Genomic DNA, 20,880 nt, shown 5'->3' with positions numbered 1-20,880 from the left:
TGCCCGTGAGTGTGAGTGTGAGTGTAAGTGTGCCTACCGCCTGGGCATCAGACAGGTGAAACGTGTGCCCGTGAGTGTGAGTATGAGTGTGCCTACCGCCTGGGCATCAGACAGGTGAGACACGTGCCCGTGAGTGTGCCTACCGCCTGGGCATCAGACAGGTGAGACACGTGCCCATGAGTGTGAGTGTGCCTACCGCCTGGGCATCAGACAGGTGAGACGTGTGCCCGTGAGTGTGAGTGTAAGTGTGCCTACCGCCTGGGCATCAGACAGGTGAGATGCGTGCCCGTGAGTGTGAGTGTGCCTACCGCCTGGGCATCAGACAGGTGAGACGCGTGCCCGTGAGTGTGAGTGTGAGTGAGTGTGAGTGTGCCTACTGCCTGGGCATCAGACAGGTGAGACACGTGCCCGTGAGTGTGCCTACCGCCTGGGCATCAGACAGGTGAGACACGTGCCCGTGAGTGTGAGTGTGAGTGTGCCTACCGCCTGGGCATCAGACAGGTGAGACGTGTGCCCGTGAGTGTGAGTGTGTCTACCGCCTGGGCATCAGACAGGTGAGATGTGTGCGCAGTGAGTGTGTGTGAGTGTGGATTTTGACTTGTTGGTGTGCACTGATAATTTCTTTGCATGAATTCGAGAATAATTTCCTTTCTTAAAATCAGTATCACTCTATACAAAACTGTTCCAAGTTAAGTTTCAGATCTGTGAAATTAAGGTATGTGTTTTACTTTGACAGCATAGGCATCAACGTGACAATCTTTGAACTTTTTAAAAACCCTCATCATTAGACATGTGACAGGTGTTACATGGAATAATCTTATAAGCTTATGTAAGAGGTGTTAACACTTATATTGAATAAGTCTTAAATTTCAATTTCTAAAATGCTAGAAAGTCACCATAGGTATGGTTATAAGTATTCATATGATGCTTTAAATATTAATTCGAAATTTCTGAAGAATAGAACTGTTTCAGTAAAATGAGAACAAGATCATGTTTACCTAACCTTTCTGTTAACTCAGGTAACTGAAAATTATGAGTTAATTGGACAATTTGTCTCTTTCAGATGAGCTACTGTTAACCTCAGCTATCTTTTGTTGCTATAAATTACACCTCTGAATTTTAAATGTAGGTATTTGCATTGTTTCTTGTTCTGTAGTTTATTATCTAGGGTGACTTTAATTACAACAAAATAGTATCCGATCACAAGTTATGTGAGCTCCTTCGGATAGACCACCACCAACTCTGTTCATCCTCCCCTGACAGCCATGGAGTTCTCTAGTTTGCTGCTCACTTCCTTGACTAAGTGGCAGGGGTGTTTTGGGGTCTGCACATACTTGTTTAGAGAGAGAATGAGGCCGTGTCCTCACTGAACCTCTCTGTTCTACTTTCACAACTAATGGTTCTTGATATTTTTCCCACAGAGTTATAACTAAAGCCTATGTAGAACACATCATCATTAAGATAAATTTTAGGTTGAATGTTCTTATCCTATAGTCTTATCACTAAACAAACAAACAAAAAACCCTTCTGTGAAAAGCCACCCCTTACCCAAGTATACACAGGCCATTGGCATGCCAAAACACAGAGCCTGTCTCTCTTCCTTTACTGGACTCGAACAAAACTTCAAAGCCGTCCCAACATTGGGTGTTTGCTGCTGGAGCTAAGACTGCAGGTAGAACTCAGGCGTTGCGTGCGTGAGGCCCAGAGCCTGATCTGCAGCACCAGCTATGCTGGAGTGATTCTCTAGAGCTCGCTTCCATTCCGGTCTCCTCATAAAATAAATAAATTCATGTGTTCTGCATTGGCAATGAAGTCACTTGATAGAGGAGATAGAGACATAATGGAATCTGGTTTTTTTTCTCTTCCTCAACTGATGGCTTTGTCTTATATTTTTTTCTTAGAGGATGATACATTTAAATCTTTATACAAGGGCATCTTGGGAAATTCTTGACTTTGACACATCACACTCTTTCCCAAGGCCTGACCGTGTGATTCAGTCAGTCAGACTCATCTGCTGCTGCTGCTAGTGTTTGAAAATACTGAAATGCCTAATGCCCATCTTCTGTTTGCAGAATTAGACTGTTTTCTGTAGGGACCCCTTTCCTATTTTCTGTTTGTAGGTTTATTTGCAAAGATAGGGTTGAATCTCATCTATAGTTTATCTTAAGTATATTTGCTTATATGTGGGTATAGAAAAGCTCCCTGGAGGCTGACTGATGACAGAATTCACCTGAGTCTGCTCAGCGTCCTTTAGTTCATTCTAATATTCTTCAAAAGCCTTTGTCCCAGTGCCTGCAGGGCATGTGAAGTTCACTTCCGGTTACTTTAAAGGGAAAAGTAGATACCACTCAAGACTTTTCTTTTTACCATCAGTAGACACACTTAAGCAGAATTAGAATTAATCCTGAGAAGGACCCAACTCAATGGAGCCAACAAACTAACTATATTATGTGTTTTTTATTTTTATTTTTTTGGCTGGAATTGCTATTCTATTTTCCAGTGAAAGTGTTTATCATCTTTCGATTTTATTTCCCCAGATTTCAACATCTCTAAATTCCCGTCTTTTCCTTTCTTGATCATAAAGTAGTTTACAACTCCTGAATATGCAAGGATATTTTTAGCCACAAGGTTGTTTCTTGTGAGGCAAAAACAGGGAAAAAAATTCCTGTTGCTTTACTTATGGACCAGACTCACCACTGGGACTTAGTGTCCGTGAAACCCCAAGCTTCCCAGTGAATGTGCTTTTCTCCTTGTTAATAGTGGATGAGAGGACAGGAGTGGGTGGGGGTGGGGCAGAGGCAAAGAGAAAGCAGAGATGCCTGGAGCATTGCACCACTGCTGCTGGAGCCTCACCCCTGGGGGGGGGGGGGGAGGACCAGAGGCCTGCACTGGGTGAGCATCATGCTAAGTAAGGCATGCACTCTACTGGCTGTGCCCCTAGCCAGCCCCTCCCTGACTATGTTGGAATAGATTTTCTTTTGAGGAAAGTAAATCATATATGTATTCACTTAGGTTTCTAACATTTTCCTATGCATGTTAGAATTATGTCAGTCGAGAGTTGGGCGGTAGCACATCGGGTTAAGCACATGTGGTGCGAAGTGCAAGGACCGGAGTAAGGATCCCGGTTTGAGCCCCCGGCAACCCACCTGCAGGGGAGTCGCTTCATAGGCGGTGAAGCAGGTCTGCAGGTGTCTGTCTTTCTCTCCTCCTCTCTGTCTTCCCCTCCTCTCTCCATTTCTCTCTGTCCTATCCAACAACGATGACATCAATAACAACAGCAGTAATAACTACAACAATAAAAAACAATGGCAACAAAAGGGAAAATAAATAAATAAATAAATTTTAAAAACTATAAAAAATTCAATACACAACACACATATATGGAGAGAGAGAGAGAGAGAGAGAGGGAGGAAGAAAAATATGTCAGCCATAAAGATGTCAGCCGGATCTGGCTTCTAGTTCAGGCCTTGAGCCTTCTCCTTGTTTTGGCCAGCTAGAGCCTTGAGCAGGGATACCTAGGCCTCGGCCCCCACCCTGTGACCTGAAGACCATGCTACCTGCCAGCCACTGGAGAAGGTGACGCTCGCGCAGTGCACACACCTACCTAGAGCTCTCCTTCGATGCGTCTGCCCTAGTGGTGTGAGGAATGAAAGCACGATTCTGTTATATTTACTGCTTTATTTCTCTTGTCACCAGGGTTATCACTAGGGCTTGGTGCCAGCACGAGGAGTCCACTGTCACTCACAGTGTGATCATTTTCCCATTTTATTGGATAGAAATTGAGAGAGGAGGGAGGGAGAGAGGGGAGGAACCTGCAAACCAGCTTCACCTCTTGTGAACCTTCTCCCCTTACCACCTACAGGCGGGGACCAGGGCTCAGACCCAGGTCCTTGTGCAATTTTATTTTATAACCTTAACATGTCCATGATTTTATTTAAGTTTTACTTATAATACTTCATATATTAGGCATAATATTCCCAAGAATTATTTTTGTGGGGGAGTGTTTTGCAGAAAACTGAGATATTTTACACATGTACCAACAACTGCATTTACTGTGAACTATTAATCCCCCCCAATTAAAAAGAAAGAAACAATTTGTAGACATCTTTCATTGTGTCTTACTTTTGTTTGACACTTACTGTCCACTGTGATAGCAATTTTACAGTCTCACATTTTTCTTCCTACTTTGAATCTTGGCTTAAAGCCTTCTAGGTCACACCAGTAACCTGCAGCTGCCATGGCCCTCTCCCAGTTCTGTGAAATGCATGTGATTTTCTAGGAGATGACACATTTCTGGCCCTGTAAGCCACGGTCCAGTAAATAGTTGCTGACTTTTTCACAACGATGGAAGCAAACACTTTATTGCTGTGGAATAGTTTTTAGGGCTTCTTTGTTCTTAGTCTTTTCTTTTGTATTTAGAAATTTACATTATTTTTTTTAGGATTTTTTTTCACCATAATGTTTAGTTCTATATCGTGCCATAGAAGAAAGAATTTATCTTAAAGGGATGTCTCAGTGAAGAGTATGTTCTAGGGGCGCTGGGTGGTAGCACACTGGGTTGAGCGCACATGTTACACTGCCAGGGTCCCAGGTTCAAGTCCTTGGTCGCCACTTCCAGGGGGAAAGCTTCACGAGCGGTGAAGCAGCGTTGCAGTTGTCTCTCTGTCTCTCTCCCTCTCTGTCTCTCTCCCTTCCATCTCTATCTCTGGCTATCTCTATCCAATAAATAAGTAATGATTAAAAAACTAAAAAAAAAAAAAAAAGAGTATCTTCTGTCAATACCACCCAGAAGGTGGTATTCAAAGATAAAGTCCAGGAAGGGGAGGTACACATATCTCTTTTTCGCGTTATAATATTTTGACATTCAATCCTTATGTTAAACAGTCTTTATTAGACAACATTTATCTGGAAAATTCCTTTACACACAAGCAGTTGAGGATGCCAGCATGAGTGCAGTTAGCAGATACAGGAAATTCATCATTATTCTCTAAGAACATCTCCTACTGGACCTGAGAGTCAGCACAGCCTGGAGAACACATGTTACTGGCAGGGGCAGTAGCACAGTGGTTCTGCAAAGGAACTGTCATGTCTGGGGCTCCAAAGTCCCAGGTTCAGTTCCCTGCATCTCTGTGAACCAGAGCTGAGCAGTGCTCTGGAAAAAGCAAGCAACCAAGCAACAAATAAATATGGGACTGGACGGCGGCAGACCTGGCCAAACACACATGCTAGAATACACATGCTAGAACACATGTCGCAGTGAGGGCCTGCATGGGTCCTATCCCTGCACCCCCGTGCGTGTGTGTGTGTGCACGGGGTGGGGAGGAGGCAAGAGCTATGTGTGTGACAGAGCTGTGCTCTCGGGGCCGCTTTCTCTCTTACTCCTCTGTCTTTCCAAAAAAAATGTGGCCACTAGCAAGAGTGGAGTTGTTGTACAGGAACTAGGCAGGGAGCTCCAACACACACACACACACACACACACACAGAGAAACACTCACACAGAAACACATACACAGTCACACGCACAGAGACACTCATACACACACTCACACAGACACAGGCACACTCACACAGACATAGACACACACACACAGAGACACACTCACACACACAGAAACACACAGGCAGAAACACACACAGAGACACACACTCACACAGACACAGGCATACTCACACAGAAACACATACACAGTCACACACACAGAGACACTCACACAGGCACACTCACACAGACATAGACACACACACAGACACACACACACAGAAACACACACACTCACACAGACACAGGCACACTCACACAGACACTCACACAGACACACAGACACACAGAGACTTTCACACTCATACACACACACACTCACACTCACAGGCACACACACACACACACTCACACGCACATATATAGACTCTCACACTCGTACACACACTCACAGTCACACTCAAACATGCACACGCACACTCACACTCACAGACACACACACTCACACAGACACACACACTCACAGACACACACACACACATATATAGACTCTCACACTCGTACACACACTCACAGACACACACACTCACACGCACATATATAGACTCTCACACTCGTACACACACTCACAGTCACACACACACACACACACACACACACACACACACACACACGCGCGCGCGCACATACAGGGAAGACAATACCCCCTGCAAAATGAAGACAACAAAAACAAACGCTCACATAAAATACAGTCCGCCAGGACAGAACTCTGTTGTGCCTGTCTGTCTCCTAAAAGTAAATAAAAATTTAAAATAATGCAGTATTTGAAAATGGACTTAAAATCAATGCCCAGGAGCTAGCTCAGCTGGCAGAGTGTCTGCCCAGTGTTACAAGACTCTGGTTAGAATGAAGGCATCACCTGGGAAGCCCAAGGGCAGCACAGGGGCATGACGTCAGCTATTGAGTCACACTGTGGTTTCTGTCCTTACCCTTCTGCCTTGCCTTCCGTCTCCACACACACTCTCTCTCTATTTGAAAAGCATGGACAGATCAGCACAGGGAGTCCTCTGAGCAGAAGCCTGCTCATGTGTGAGTCTGTGGATTTAGTCCCTGGGCAGCAAAATAAATCATATAGAAGTAATTAAAATAATTATTATATACTCTGATCATCATGTTAATCAAAGCTTTATATTAAGTCCATATGTCCCTTCTCATCCCCTAAATATCTCATAATATGAGATCAACAAACTTTGGAATAGAACCAAATAACTTGGATAGTGCTCAATAAAACTGTGTTTTACGTTTAATGTGTTATTAGTGATTTGAGAATGATTAGTAAGATTGTAAGATCACAGGGGGACAATTCCACACAGTTCCCACCACCAGAGTTCTGTATCCCATCCCCTCCATTGGAAGCTTTCCCATTCTCTATCCCTCTGGGAGCATGGACCCAGGGTCATTGTGGGATGCAGAAGGTGGAAGGTCTGGCTTCTGTAATTGCTTCCCCGCTGAACATGGGTGTTGGCAGGTGGATCCACATCCCCAGCCTGTTTCTATGTTTCCTAGTGGGGCAGGGCCCTGGGACAGTTAGGTTTAAGGACACAGTGGTGAGGTCTTCTGCCCAGGGAAGTCAGGATGGAGTCATGTAGCATCTGCAACTTTGTGGCTGAAAGGCGGTAAAATATAAAGCAAAATTAAATGTTTACTAAGCAGGAATCCAAAGGTAGGAATAGAGGAGATGAAATCAGGGGTCTTCGGGTTGGGAAGAAGCTAGGAAGTCTATTTTAGGTATGTTCCAAGGAGCCCATGACTTTAGTGATTTTTGCTGGCATGCATGTGGACTAAGAATATTGTCTGGGAAAATGGTGTCAGAGTTGAAATAGGATTAGAAAGATGGACTAAAGCAGAGAGTAGCTCCCAAACACGAGAAAAGTTTATTAGTGCCCCTGTGTTTTTAACGTGATCTGAAAACATCTCTGGGAGAGTGGGCTTTGGTGGGAGGTTAGCAGAACAGCCCCCTTGGTTAGTGTTCCTGCCTGGTCACGTGTGCAGTGCAGATTCGAACCCAACTCCCACCACATGGGAGGAGGTTTCCGGGTGTAATGGGGTCTTTCCCTTCTCTCGCTCTAAAAAAGTTGACCTGGAGTAGTGATTTGCCAGTGTCCATAACAACCACTAACAGGACCTGGGGTTGAGGAGACAGCTCCCTGGGGGGGGGGGGGGGGGGCTGCCTGGCTGAGCGTGGAGGCCCCAGTTTGAGCTCAGCCTTCACTCTACGAGGGACAGTGTCAGTGGAAGCCGTGCACCTTTCCATCTCTCATTGTCTCTCTCTCTCAGGCTCTGTTTGAAAATAAATCAGCCTGCAGAGGTGAAGCCCTAATAAAAATAGAAGAAGAGAGAAAATTATTCCTTAGTGATTAATGAACAAAAGGTTCCCTTAAGGGATTATTAGTAATTTGTGGTATTTTCTGAGTTTAAACATTTATTATTATTATTTTAAAAAATATTTATTTTATTTATTTATTCCCTTTTGTTGCCCTTGTTTTATTGTTGTAGTTATTATTATTGTTGTCGTTGTTGGATAGAACAGAGAGAAATGGAGAGAGGAGGGGAAGACAGAGACGGGGAGAGAAAGACAGACACCTGCAGACCTGCTTCACCGCCTGTGAAGTGACTCCCCTGCAGGTGGGGAGCCGGGGGCTCAAACCTGGATCCTTATGCCAGTCCTTGCACTCTGCTCCACATGCGCTTAACCCGCTGTGCTACAACCCGACTCCCTAAACATTTATTATTATTATCATCATTATTTTATTTATTTATTTATTTATTTATTGGATAGAGACAGCCAGGAATCGAGAAGGGAGGCGAAGTTAGGGAGACAGAGAAATACCTGCAACCCTACTTCTTCACCATTTGCAAAGCTTTCCCCTGCAGGTGGGGACTGAGGGCTTGAACCCAGGTCCTTGCACATTGTAACATGTGCACTCAACCAGATGCACCACCACCTGGTCCCAAAACATTAATTCTTTTATCTTCTATATTTATTTCAGCCTACATCCAAACTATTTCTTTTAGCCCACAAATAACTGGCTTATCTAGTGAAAAGTCTTTTGTCTTTCAACATGAAATATGACCGCCATTATGCTATTTTTATATCAGACTAACTTTGAAAAGCAAGTTGATATGTTAAGACTAATAGAAAACTCAGTGCTAACAAGCCCTTTATTTTTAATCCCAAAACAGTTAGAAAATTTACTGGAGAGATGATGGTTCACGTGATAGCGCTGACAGTCTCAGCTCCCGTGGCAGGTGTCTGTGCTGCTCTGCTGTGAGACTCCCCACCCAGGGCTGTTCCTCGTCTCGCTGCTAGTGCATTCCTGGACAACAGTGCTGAGCTTCTATGTTAGGAAGCGTAAAAAGAGAAAATAGAGATCATGTAAGCTTCAGAAATTACTATGGGGAAGGTTTTCTCCAAACTGTAGTCTCCTTAGGTTATGTCCGTGTTGACTCATTTTATTGTTCCTGGGGGCTCCCCGCTGCAGGCCTCCATTCTCAGGTAAGAAGGCGGAGGTCGAGATGCAGAGGGAGAAAAGGAAGCCGCCATGGTGTCAGAGCTTCACTGGTGCAAACCTGAGTTGAGTGTCTGAGCAAGCAGGCCACCTGCGGCCCACTAGCCAGCTGATGCAATTATCTGTCTCCCGAGATAGCTACCAGCCTCCCAATTATTCCCTTCATTTGTTGTTTAACAGAATAGAATAAAAGGTTACTGGAAAGGCTGTTTTCCTTAGTACTCAAGGAATTCAGAATAAAGCAAAAACTGGACTGAAAAGGCTGTGTATGGTGCTCAGCATCTAGACAGAAACCCACTGCCCCCGGTCACCACTTTTCCCTCTTGTTGGTTTGTTTCATAGGACAGAGAGAAATTGAGAGGGGATGGGGAGAACGAGAGGGAGGGAGAGAGACACCTCAGCACTGCTTCACAGCTCATGAAGCACCCCCCCCCCGTAGGTGGGGACCAGGTTCAAACCCCTAGTCCCTTGTGCTTGGTGATATGTATGCTATAAAAGATGATGATGACACCATATACTGTGTACTAGATATCAATACACACACAACAGAGAATACAGTCAGGCAGATGTCTGAAGTAACCTTGAGTGACATCTAGTTTGGGGCGGGCATACCTGGTGGAGCCCACCTGCTGCCAAGGAGGTGGGCACCAGGATAGAAAGGCTTCACGAGTGGTGTAGCAGGGCTGCAGGTGTCTCTCTTTCTCTCTCTCTCTATCTCACCCCTTCTCTCTCAAGTTCTCTGTGACCGGGGCAGTGGATTGTCGTGTAGATGCTGAGCTGACCAACAACAGCCATGGTAGCCCATAAAAAGAAAAAAAAGGAAAGCAAATAAAAGACAGACTTGGAGCAGTGAAGCAGGAGAGTAATGGAACTGAAGGAAGTGAGGAATAATTGAAATTGTGAAGAATTGGAATGATTTAATTTTGTGTTTCAGAAAAATAAAATAGAACTGCAGTCACTATTCACTGCCATTCACGGAAGTCTTCCTAGTCCTGCTCTAGAAGCCCCCAACTCCAGAGAAGAAGAGAGAATCAGTGTGTCTGGGGCTGTAAAACAGCCATGTCCTCTGAATCATGTCTTCTTTGAATCTAGAAGAAAGCAAAACCGCAAGACTCTTGATAAGAAGCGGCATTACCTTGTCATCTGCAGATAGAGGACATATGCTGGACAGATGCTCTTTGCTTCTCTTCACAGTGTCTCATTTAATATCAGTATTGCACATTTAGAAATTCTACCGGAGTTTCAAATCTTTGATGTAGAAGGTTTGCCAAATATATGTACCTTTTCTCAGAAATGCCAAGCACTTTCTGAAATGTTTTTAACTTGGTCTGCCACCCCTGGTACAGGTGACATTTTGTGTGGTCATACTGCCCGGGAAGGTGAACTGGAACTTGTTCTCTTGACCTTCAGTGTAGAAGAAGATGGGCACCCTCAAAGAGAGCTTTGGCATGGGAGCACTAAATTCCTGGCTGGCGGACATCAGGCACTGAAGCAAAATTCACTAGAATATTCACGTTGTCAGATTGGGGTTATAGTTTCTATTTGAATTCACTACCACTCTTTTGTTGCCACCAGGATTATTGCTGGGACTTGGTGCTCACATAAAAATCCAAAGCTCTTGATGGCTTTTAAAATTTTCTTTTCTTTATCTGGCAGGGCACAGAGAGAGAAATTGAGAAGGGAGGGCTTGATTAGGTGTAGGAACAGGGATAGGTAGGCATAAGCATTGGCATAGTATAGGCAGAGGTAGGGATAGAGGAAGAGGTAAAGGAAGAGGTAGAGGTAGAGGAATAGGGAGAGGTAGAGGAAGAGATAAAGGAAGAGGTAGAGGTAAAGGAAGAGGTAGAGGTAGAGGAGGAAGAGGTAGAGGAAAAGAAAAGGTAAAGGAAGAGGTAAAGGAAGAGGGAGAGGTAGAGGATGAGGAAGAGGCAGAGGAAGAGTAAGATGTATAGGAAGAGGTAGAGGAGTAGGAAGAGGTAGAGGTAGAACTTGAGGTAGAGGAAGAGTAAGACTTAGAGGATGAGGTAAAGGAAGAGGTAGAGGGAGAGGATGAGGTAGAGGATGAGGGAGAGGGAGAGGGAGAGGAGAGGGAGAGGGAGAGGAGAGGGAGAGGGAGAGGAGAGGGAGAGGAGAGGGAGAGGGAGAGGGAGAGGAGAGGGAGAGGGAGAGGGAGAGGGAGAGGGAGAGGGAGAGGAGAGGGAGAGGGAGAGGAGAGGGAGAGGGAGAGGAGAGGGAGAGGGAGAGGGAGAGGAGAGGAGAGGAGAGGAGAGGAGAGGAGAGGAGAGGAGAGGAGAGGAGAGGGAGAGGGAGAGGGAGAGGAGAGGAGAGGAGAGGAGAGGAGAGGAGAGGAGAGGAGAGGAGAGGGAGAGGAGAGGGAGAGGAGAGGGAGAGGGAGAGGAGAGGGAGAGGGAGAGGGAGAGGGAGAGGGAGAGGGAGAGGGAGAGGGAGAGGGAGAGGAGAGGGAGAGGGAGAGGGAGAGGAGAGGGAGAGGAGAGGGAGAGGGAGAGGAGAGGAGAGGAGAGGAGAGGAGAGGAGAGGAGAGGAGAGGAGAGGAGAGGAGAGGAGAGGGAGAGGGAGAGGAGAGGAGAGGAGAGGAGAGGAGAGGAGAGGAGAGGGAGAGGAGAGGGAGAGGAGAGGGAGAGGGAGAGGGAGAGGAGAGGGAGAGGGAGAGGAGAGGGAGAGGGAGAGGGAGAGGAGAGGGAGAGGAGAGGGAGAGGGAGAGGAGAGGGAGGGGAGAGGAGAGGGAGAGGAGAGGGAGAGGAGAGGGAGAGGAGAGGGAGAGGAGAGGGAGAGGGAGAGGAGAGGGAGAGGAGAGGGAGAGGGAGAGGGAGACGAGAGGGAGAGGGAGAGGGAGAGGAGAGGGAGAGACAGAGGGAGAGGGAGAGGGATGAGGGAGAGGATGAGGGAGAGATGGAGATACAGGATGAGGAAGAGGTAGAAGAAGAGGTGGAGGTAGAGGGAGAGGATGAGGTAGAGGGAGAGGATGAGGTAGAGGTGGAGGGAGAGGATGAGGTAGAGGGAGAGGGAGAGGATGAGGTAGAGGAAGAGGTGGAGGTGGAGGTGGAGGTAGACACCTGCAACACTCCTTCATGGCTTCGCCCTGCAGGTGGGGAATAGGGGCTTGAACCCAGGTCCTTACACTTGGTGACATGTGAGGTACGGCCGGCGCAGCCCCGTACGCACCACATTTAAGAGAAGTTAAAGTGAGCAGTAGTGGGGACAGCACATGATCCTGTAGGTGACTGAAGGAATCACCCAAGGACAGGAAGAATGGCATTGCGTTTTCCTGTCTGGCCACAAGGGTTACTTCTCGAGTTGTGTCTACACATTTCTACTGTCTCCAGAGGCCTTTCTTTTCTTCTTTGTTTTTAAGTTAGAGGATAAGCCACAAAGAAGTAGAGGCAGGAGGCTGGGTGGTGGCATGCCTGGTTGAGCACACACGTTTCAATGCTCAAGGACCCAGGTTCAAGCTCCTAGGTCCCCTTTCCCTCTCCATTTCTGGCTGTTTCTATCCAATATATGAAGAAGTAATAAAAATACAACAGAATCAGAGGCACCACAGTACCATTCAGCACTCGTGAGCTCCTCCCTGAGGTGGTGCTTGTGTCTCAAGCAGGATTCTCAAGCTTGCGCTGTGTGCAGTGCCCTGGTGAGCCACCTCCCAGCCCCCATCCCTTTGTGAACTCCTCTCTCACCTTCAGAGCCCACAGGCCACTCGCTAGCTCGGAGTGTCCTATGGGAGATGCCAGTTCTTATCAATTACACATGCCCCTGCTATAGAATGCCCGGATGTGGCCTTGCTGTTTGCTGTCTGTATCTGAAATCAAATTGTATTATGGTTCTGTGAGAGAGCTCACCAGAGAACTACCAGCTTTGCCTCCATGCAGCCCAGATTCAGGCCCAGCCCCCATGCACTGGGGTAACACCCCTCCCTCTCTCCCTCCCTCTCTCTCCCTCTCTCTCTCTTTCTTTCCATCTGGAAAAGTACACCCAGAGCAATGAAGCCCAAAGACAACATCAAAACTGTACTTAGAATGTGATATGTTTCCGGCATGCCTCCTTGAAAATCAACATGCATTTGAGCTTCGCTGAGCGAAGCTTTTCTTATGGAAAGAAGAATAGAAAATACCTAGATAAATGTAAAACAATGGCATATGATTCGAATTTCTAAACAGTTTCGTGGGCTGTATTAATGTAACCTAGTATTTTTAATGTTTTTTCAATAGTCATATAGATTTATTTATATAGACTTCCAGTGCTTAGTATCTGCTTCCTGTCAGAAATTACTTTTTCTTAAAGTCATTCCTATAGATGCCTATTAAACATAACACTAACTCTTGGTTGAATAGGAAATTTTGTTTTAGTTCTACATTTTTTCTTCTTTTAAATATGCATTTATTTATTTCTGATCTGACAAAGAGAAATTAAGAGGGGAAGGGGAGAGAGAGAGAGAACAAGAGAGAGACACTGCCCACGAAGTGTGGGCAGTTGGAACTGGAGGCTTGAAGCCAGGTTTTGTTTTAAGTAAACTAAGATCATTTAAATATGTATTTATTTGCTTAATAGGAAAGAGAGAAATGGAAAAGCCAAGGGCTGAGAGGAAGAGAGACACCTCCAGCAATATTTCACGGCTCCTGCACCGCCCAGCCTCGTGCAGGTGGGTGCTGGGGGCTTGAACACAGCTCCTTGCACCTGCTAGTGTGGGTTCTGCACTGGGTGTGTCACCGCAAAGATCCCCGTCCTTGTGTGGGGGTTTCTTGAGCTGAATCAGGCATACCACTGCTGGTTTCTCCATCTATTATCTATCTATCTATCTATCTATCTATCTATCTATCTATCTATCTATCTATTTTGAAGAATTCACTAAGGATTGTGCTGGAAAATATTGTTCCAATCATGCCCTGTTTGCCATGTGTGTTACCCAGTTTAGAGCACAGCCCACAGTGCCATATAAGATAAATATTATGATGCTGTAGTCTCTCTCTCTCTCTCTCTGTTGTTCTTTTTACCTGTATATCTGTATGTTGTCATTGTAAAGTGAGCTTCATTCTTAGGAGTGCTGTATTTTTTCTTTCATTATTTGATGGATCACATTGTTATTTTTTTATATTTATTCATTTATTTTCCCTTTTGTTGCCCTTGTAGTTTTTTTATTGTTGTTGTAGTTATAATTGTTGTTGTTATTGATGTCGTTGTTGTTGGATAGGACAGAGAAATGGAGAGAGGAGGGGGAGACAGAGAGGGGGGAAGAAAGACAGACACCTGCAGACCTGCTTCACTGCCTGTGAAGCGACTCCCCTGCAGGTGGGGAGCCAGGGGCTCGAACCAGGATCCTTAAGCCGGTCCTTGCGCTTTGCGCCACATGCGCTTAACCCAATGCACTACCCAACTACCCATCACATTATTAAAAAAAAAAAGTAGCAATAAGCCCATCATGATGCGCTGTGGGTTTGTTTAACCAGAGAATAACCTGATCAATTTTAGTGTTTCAGAAATAATGCACACTCTTATCTTGGATTTCCTTATCTTTGCTTCTATGTTCAATTAGTGTGTGGATTAGTGTTCCCTGTGTAATGACACAGACTCTTCGGTATCAATAATGACATAGGAGACAATTTGCTTGCAATTTCTAAAGAACCAAAACTGGAAGTAGAAACTGAAATTTAGAACTATGCTGCAGTGAAAAAATAAAAAAACTTCTTTATTGGTGTTTGAAAGCTTAGTGGTTTATTTGTTTTTCAAGAACTACCCCTGTTGAAAATGTCTCTCCAAGTTTTAAGAGTGTATTCCTGTGAGATGCTTTGAATACTTGTCGTCATTTCTGTCAGTATTAGTGTTTTGATCTAAAACAAGTTCTACAGACATGGTTAAACCTTGAATTTTTATTTAAAGACTTAGGAACTCATCTCTTAATGGCTTCACAGATGGTGGTCTTGTGAGAATGAAATGGCATTGAGGGTAACCTCCTAGGTGTAGAGAAAGTTCTTCTGGGAGAACAGAAATCTCGCACAAGTGTCCGCTTTGCATCCGCGTGTCCCTGAATTGCTTTCACTCTGTTAGAAATGTGACCTGCACATGCTTTCTCAAAACTGCCGAGATCTACATTTATTTCTAGCGGTCCCTCATAGACCACCCTGGTCATACCACGTCAGAGACTGCGGTGCAGACTTCTACAAGTGCGACTGTGAATTTTCTAAGAAGCAAGGATGTTGAGAACCTGAAGGTGAATATACTGAAAAAGCACTTAACTTGAGTACAGTTCCTAGTCAAGTGTCATGAGTTTAAGGATTTTTTTAGAGACAGACAGAAATATGCTATTCATGATGTGTAGACCCCTAATTACTTGGGAAAATGCTAATATGTATATTGAAATGTCTTGACTTATATATTAGAGACAAAAACTGGTTGAAAACAAATGGACCGTTTTTTTTTCTTCCATTTTTAAGCACCTGAGTTTGTTTTTTTTTTTTTTTTTTCACTGCTCATCTTTGCTTTATGGTCGTGTTATGAATTAAACCTGGGAACGCAGGGCCTCAGACATGAAAGTCTTTTGCATAACCACTGTATTATCTCCCAGAACCCTAAAATATTTCTCTTTTGTATTCTTTACCTGTGAATAGTATTTTATCCTCCGAAGTACTTTGCCTCACAAATAGTATGAGTGTCTATATGTTCTATTATGGGTTAGGTCTGATTTTTTAATAAGCACTTTTACTAATATTAGTTCCAATTATAATTTCAAGGTTATTTTAGTGGCATTTCAGAAAAAACTACATATTGTATTCATTTGTTTTTTAACAAATGCTTGATTTGAAATCATCCTTATGTGTAAAAATATTATTCTACAGATTTCAAAATGATGTAGTCTTATTTTTCCTTAAATTATTTCATCATAGGGTCTGGACTAGACAGTTCTGCTTAGATAAGCACACACAAAACAGCACGGAAGAAACAGCTCAACAGAATAATTAATATCAAACCAACCTCAAAGACCTGCTTCTTGGAATCCAGACTGACCAGCACTCAGGTGATGGTCAGGGCCGCAACATGCTAGATGACCGTATAGGGAGTCTCTGGAGTAGAGTGAAGGCTTTCTCAAGATGCCAGATAGTTCAGAGAATGGGGTCGGTACATAAATTAGACTAACAGTGAGCACAAATGCATCTTTTTTAAATAAATAAATTACACCAGTTATATGACATTGGTGCTCTGGAGAGAGTGCAGAAAGGAAGAGCCTTGGCTTTTTCTTATTTGTTGTTGTTGTTGGCATCAGGTCAAGTGTAGGATTGAATGCTTTGGTCAAGATGAGAGTAAAGCTTTCAAAGCATTAAAGTACAGCATTCTTTTAGGACAGTGAAAAAGTCAAGGGATGTGTTATCTTCTTAATTTTATCAGCAACAACTACTCTCTGCCCTGCCACTGAAACTAAAAGGCTGCATTTCCTGACTGAGTTACATGGACTTTTTTTTTTTTAATTTCCTGGTGAAATCAATTCAAAAAGGAAATTAAAACTGCAGAGTCAAAGAGTGACACACAACTTAATTCGTTTAACTCTAGATGTGCCTTCCAATGCCCAGAGAGCACAGCAAATGGCATCGTGCACAAAATGGTGCAAATATTCAGAAAATGCAGGTTTCTGTTAGGGAATGATAGGCAGGGCTGAGTTCAAGTAGACGCAGGCCCCTCTTCACCAGCAGTTGAACAAGAGGACACGGCACAGACAGGGCAGGTAAAGCACACTCCCTCTGCCTGTGCCCGGCTGTATTACCACCGGGATTGTGCCAGGCCACTCTGGAGAAAAAAAACATACCTCAGTTGATTTTTATTGTAGCACAAAACAAAATAAACCATTAGTATTTTGGAATGAAATGATTTTTTATTTAATGGGCATGCTACCTATGCATTTAAACAAGTATGGGCACTGAAAAAAAAAGTAACTGAAAAAGGCAATTTTAAAAAATGGCCAAAATCACAGGAGCCAGAAATGAGAACAAAATAATAGTTTTGTCTTCAATTTTTATTAGTGATTTAATGATTAACAAGATTTTAAGGTAACAGGAGTACAGTCCCCATCACCAAAGCTCCGTGTCCCATCCCCTCCATTGGAAGCTTCCCTGTTCTTTATCCCTCTAAGAGGATGGACCCACGATCGTTATGGGGAGCAGGAGGTGGGAGTTCTGGCTTCTGTCATTGCTTCTCCACTGGACATGGGTGTTGGCAGGTGGATCCACACCCCCAGCCTGTGTCTGTCTGTCCCTAGTGGGGCAGGGCTCTGGGGAGGGGAGGCTCCAGGACACATGGGTGAGGGCATCTGCCCAGGGAGGTCAGGATGGCATCATGGTAGCATCTGCAACTTGGTGGCTGGAAGGTGGTAAGATAAAAAGCAGGACAAACTTTTTTTTTTATATTTATTTATTTTCCCTTTTGTTGCCCTTTTTTATTGTTGTTGTTATTGATGTCATCGTTGTTAGACAGGACAGAGAGAAATGGAGAGAGGAGGGGAAGACAGAGAGGGGGAGAGAAAGACAGACACCTGCAGACCTGCTTCTCCGCCTGTGAAGCAACTCCCCTGCAGGTGGGGAGCCGGGGGCTCGAACCGGGATCCTCACGCCGGTCCTTGCGCTTGGCGCCACATGCGCTTAACCCGCTGCGCTCCCGCCGGACGCCCAGGACAAACTTTTTACTGAACAGGTCCTCCTCTGCCATCCTGTTCCAGGACCTGAACCCTCCCCCCAGCCCACCCCAGAGTCCTTGACTTTAGAGCAGTCCACCAACTGCAGTCCAAGAGATGGATCTTGAATTTTACCCTTTCCCCTTCCTGTTCCCTTCCACTTATCTTAAAGTGCACTGTGTCAGTCTGTGACTCTTGTCTTTCGGCTGTTGAGCCTCCTTATTGGCCCTCTTAGTCCAGCTGTTTACTTTGGTTTAACCCACTTTCACGTTTAACTGCTGTCATACGTCTTCTCAAGGTGTTGAAGTTCCTTCTGTTGATATTTTTGTTTTGGTGAGGATCATTAGGATTTTTATTTAGTTTCTTCTCAGGAATCTTAAATATTTAAATTGTTTGATATTTTTACCAGAATTTTCTTTTAACTGCTCCATCTGTGAGGGTGAGCTTTCCAGTATGTTTGGTGGAGCCCTTGACCTCCGGGCCTTGGTTAGGCTAGAACCTTGCTGTGTGTTCTCAGCAATTAGAGTTTCCATATTTGAAACCGGTTGTGGCCAGGACAAGGTCAGAGTTTGCAAATTGCTGCAGGTAGGAGGTAACTTGAAGCTGGTCAGGGCTTGGATAGAAGCCAGAAGCCTCTTTGCTGTTGGGTTTGGATTTGGGCAGAACTGCTAAGTCAGCTGTGAGCCTCTATGCTCTGTTCCTGCAGTCTGGGACTATTTCCTCAGTAGACAGCTGAAGCTGCAGACACTGGCATCTGGACAGGGAATTCCCAGGCCTGGGCAAGGTTTGCAGCCTCAGGAAGGAGGGCAGGACACCTGGGCCCAGGCCTCAGCAGAATCCTGGGTCCCTTCTATCAGCGTAGAGACGGAATTCCACTAAGGGCACATCAGTTGCACTCAGAGCGAAGTCCAACCATTTGCTAAGATGCCGCCAGCCAGCAGTTCTGAGTTCATCTGGACCCTGCTTCCTGTCCTGACATACTGCAAAAGCAAGTGCAGGACGGGGCGGGAGATCTGCCCGGGGCCCCTGAGGTAAAGTCCTGTAGTCCAGACATCTTTGCCCACATGCAGTCTGCTGTCCCTCCCTGGAGCTCTCCTTTTTCTTTTTTAATTAGTGACTTAATAATGATTAAAAATATTGTAAGATCACAGGGGTACAGTTCCACACAGTTCCCACCAACAGAGTCCCGTGTCCCATCCCCTCCATTGAAAGCTTCCCTGTTCTTTGTCCCTCTGGGAGCCTGGATCCAAATTCTCTATGGGGAGCAGAAGGTGGGAGTTCTGGCTTCTGTCATTGCTTCTCCGCTGGACATGGGTGTTGGCAGGTGGATCCACACCCCCAGCCTGTGTCTGTCTGTCCCTAGTGGGGCAGGGCTCTGGGGAGTTGGGGTTCCAGGACACATGGGTGAGGGTGTCTGCCCAGGGAAGTCAGGTTGGCATCATGGTAGCATCTGCAACTTGGTGGCTGAAAGGTGGTAAGATAGAAAGCAGGACAATTATTTAATGAATAGGAACCCAAAGGTAAGAATAGAGCAGATGAAACTAGGGGTCTCTGGGTGGGAAGAAGCTATAAAGTCTATTTTAGGTATGTTCCAGGGGGCCCATGACTTTAGTAATTTTTGCCTGAGCCCGACAGCTAACATGCAGGTAGGCAAAGAGTATTGTCTGGGGAGATGGGGGTAGAGTGGAGCCTCTCCTTGCACACGGCATTGCTGTCACTTCTCAGCCTGGACACAGGACCCTCATCCTCTGCTGTGAGAGTCTCACCCTCCAGTTCCCAGGCAGCAGTGGGCAGACTGGTCCGAGTTTGCGTCTGGATTCCTGTGATCTTCAGACAAGCAGATACAGGAGTCCCTTTCCACCTGCCTTGACCCTTCTCTCTCTCTCCCCCCCACATTTAATCTTTTTAATTTGTTTTACTCTTTTTACTTATTTCTTATTGGATAGAGATAGAGAGAAATTGAGAGAAGAGAAGGGATGCAGAGGGGAAAGAGACAGAGGGAGACCTGCAGCCCTGTTTCACTTGTGAAGCTTCCCCCCTACGGGTGGGAACCAGGGGCTTGAACCAGGGGCTTGAACCCTGGGCCTTGTGCCCTGTAATGCTACGCAACCAGCTGCATCACCACCTCCCCCCCCATTTAATTTTAACACTGATTACAAATTTCATCATTAACTTCTTTTAATTTTTTGTTATCTTTATTTACTGATATAGTCATAAATTGAGAGTAAAAGGGGGGATAGAGAGGGGAGAGTCAGAGAGACACTTGCAGCCCTGCTTCACCACTCGCAAAGCTTCCACCCTGCAGGTGGGTGTGGGGACACTGTCCCGTGTGCGCTCAGGGAGGTGAGTCACCAGGCCCTTACTGTTAACGTCTTATACTGAATGTGGTGTCATCAAGAAAGCAGTATCTTAGGACAAGGGAGACAGCTTAATGGTTCTGCAAGACTTCGGAACCGAGGTTCCAGGGTCCCAGGTTCAACCCCATAAATCAGGGCTGACCTCTCTCGGTATTTTTCTCTTTATCTCTCTCTTAAGATAAATGCATATATAAATTCTGGCCTGGGGGCAGCACACTCTGAAATAACATGAACAGATAGTATTGTGTGTAAGGAACCACGTTCTCATCTGCCGGCAGGAAGCTTCCTAGATGGTGAAGCAGCCCTGCAGGTGTCTCTTTTTCTGCCTCTCTTTCCCCCTCTTCTCAACCTCTCTATGTCTCTATCAGAAAAAAAAAGAAAGAAAGAAAATGAAAGAAAATATTTGGGAGCAGTGGAGTCATCTGACAGTCACTGAGCTCCAGTGATAACCTGGTGGGGAGAGAGAGAGAGGAGAGAGAGAGAGAACTTACTACAGGGTATATTGATCTATTTTTCTATTTTTTCTAAAATATTTAATTTCTATGTAAATATCTGATTATTCTGAGACTAAGTTTCCTGTATAAGGTGTGAACTATGGCTCAAATCTATGTTTTTTTTTTAATATACCTGATAAATAGAATATCATTTCTTGTTTTTTTCCCTCTGAAGAACCCTGCAGCTATTTTTATGTATTTTATATTCTGTTGTCTTCATTTGAATTTTCTACTGCTATGTCAGCAACACAAATTGAAGCTTCTCATCTCTAGAGACAGAGCAGGTGAGGCCATGTACATGGGACTAGCC

General features: G+C 45.0%; 1 protein-coding gene across 1 annotated transcript in view; it reads left to right on the top strand.

Moving 5' to 3' along the window:
• MDGA2 (MAM domain containing glycosylphosphatidylinositol anchor 2) overlaps positions 1 to 20,880 on the top strand; it is a 343,591-nt gene that overhangs the window by 266,981 nt on the left and 55,730 nt on the right. The window contains exons 10-11 of the mRNA XM_060175592.1: positions 416 to 501; positions 15,164 to 15,271. Of these exons, the coding sequence (XP_060031575.1) occupies positions 416 to 501; positions 15,164 to 15,271 (194 nt within the window). The remainder of the gene's footprint in view (positions 1 to 415; positions 502 to 15,163; positions 15,272 to 20,880) is intronic.

Source organism: Erinaceus europaeus, chromosome 16, assembly GCF_950295315.1.
Source record: "Erinaceus europaeus chromosome 16, mEriEur2.1, whole genome shotgun sequence".
In the NCBI taxonomy this organism is placed as follows: domain Eukaryota; kingdom Metazoa; phylum Chordata; class Mammalia; order Eulipotyphla; family Erinaceidae; genus Erinaceus; species Erinaceus europaeus.
This window is presented reverse-complemented; position numbering and strand designations above follow the sequence as displayed.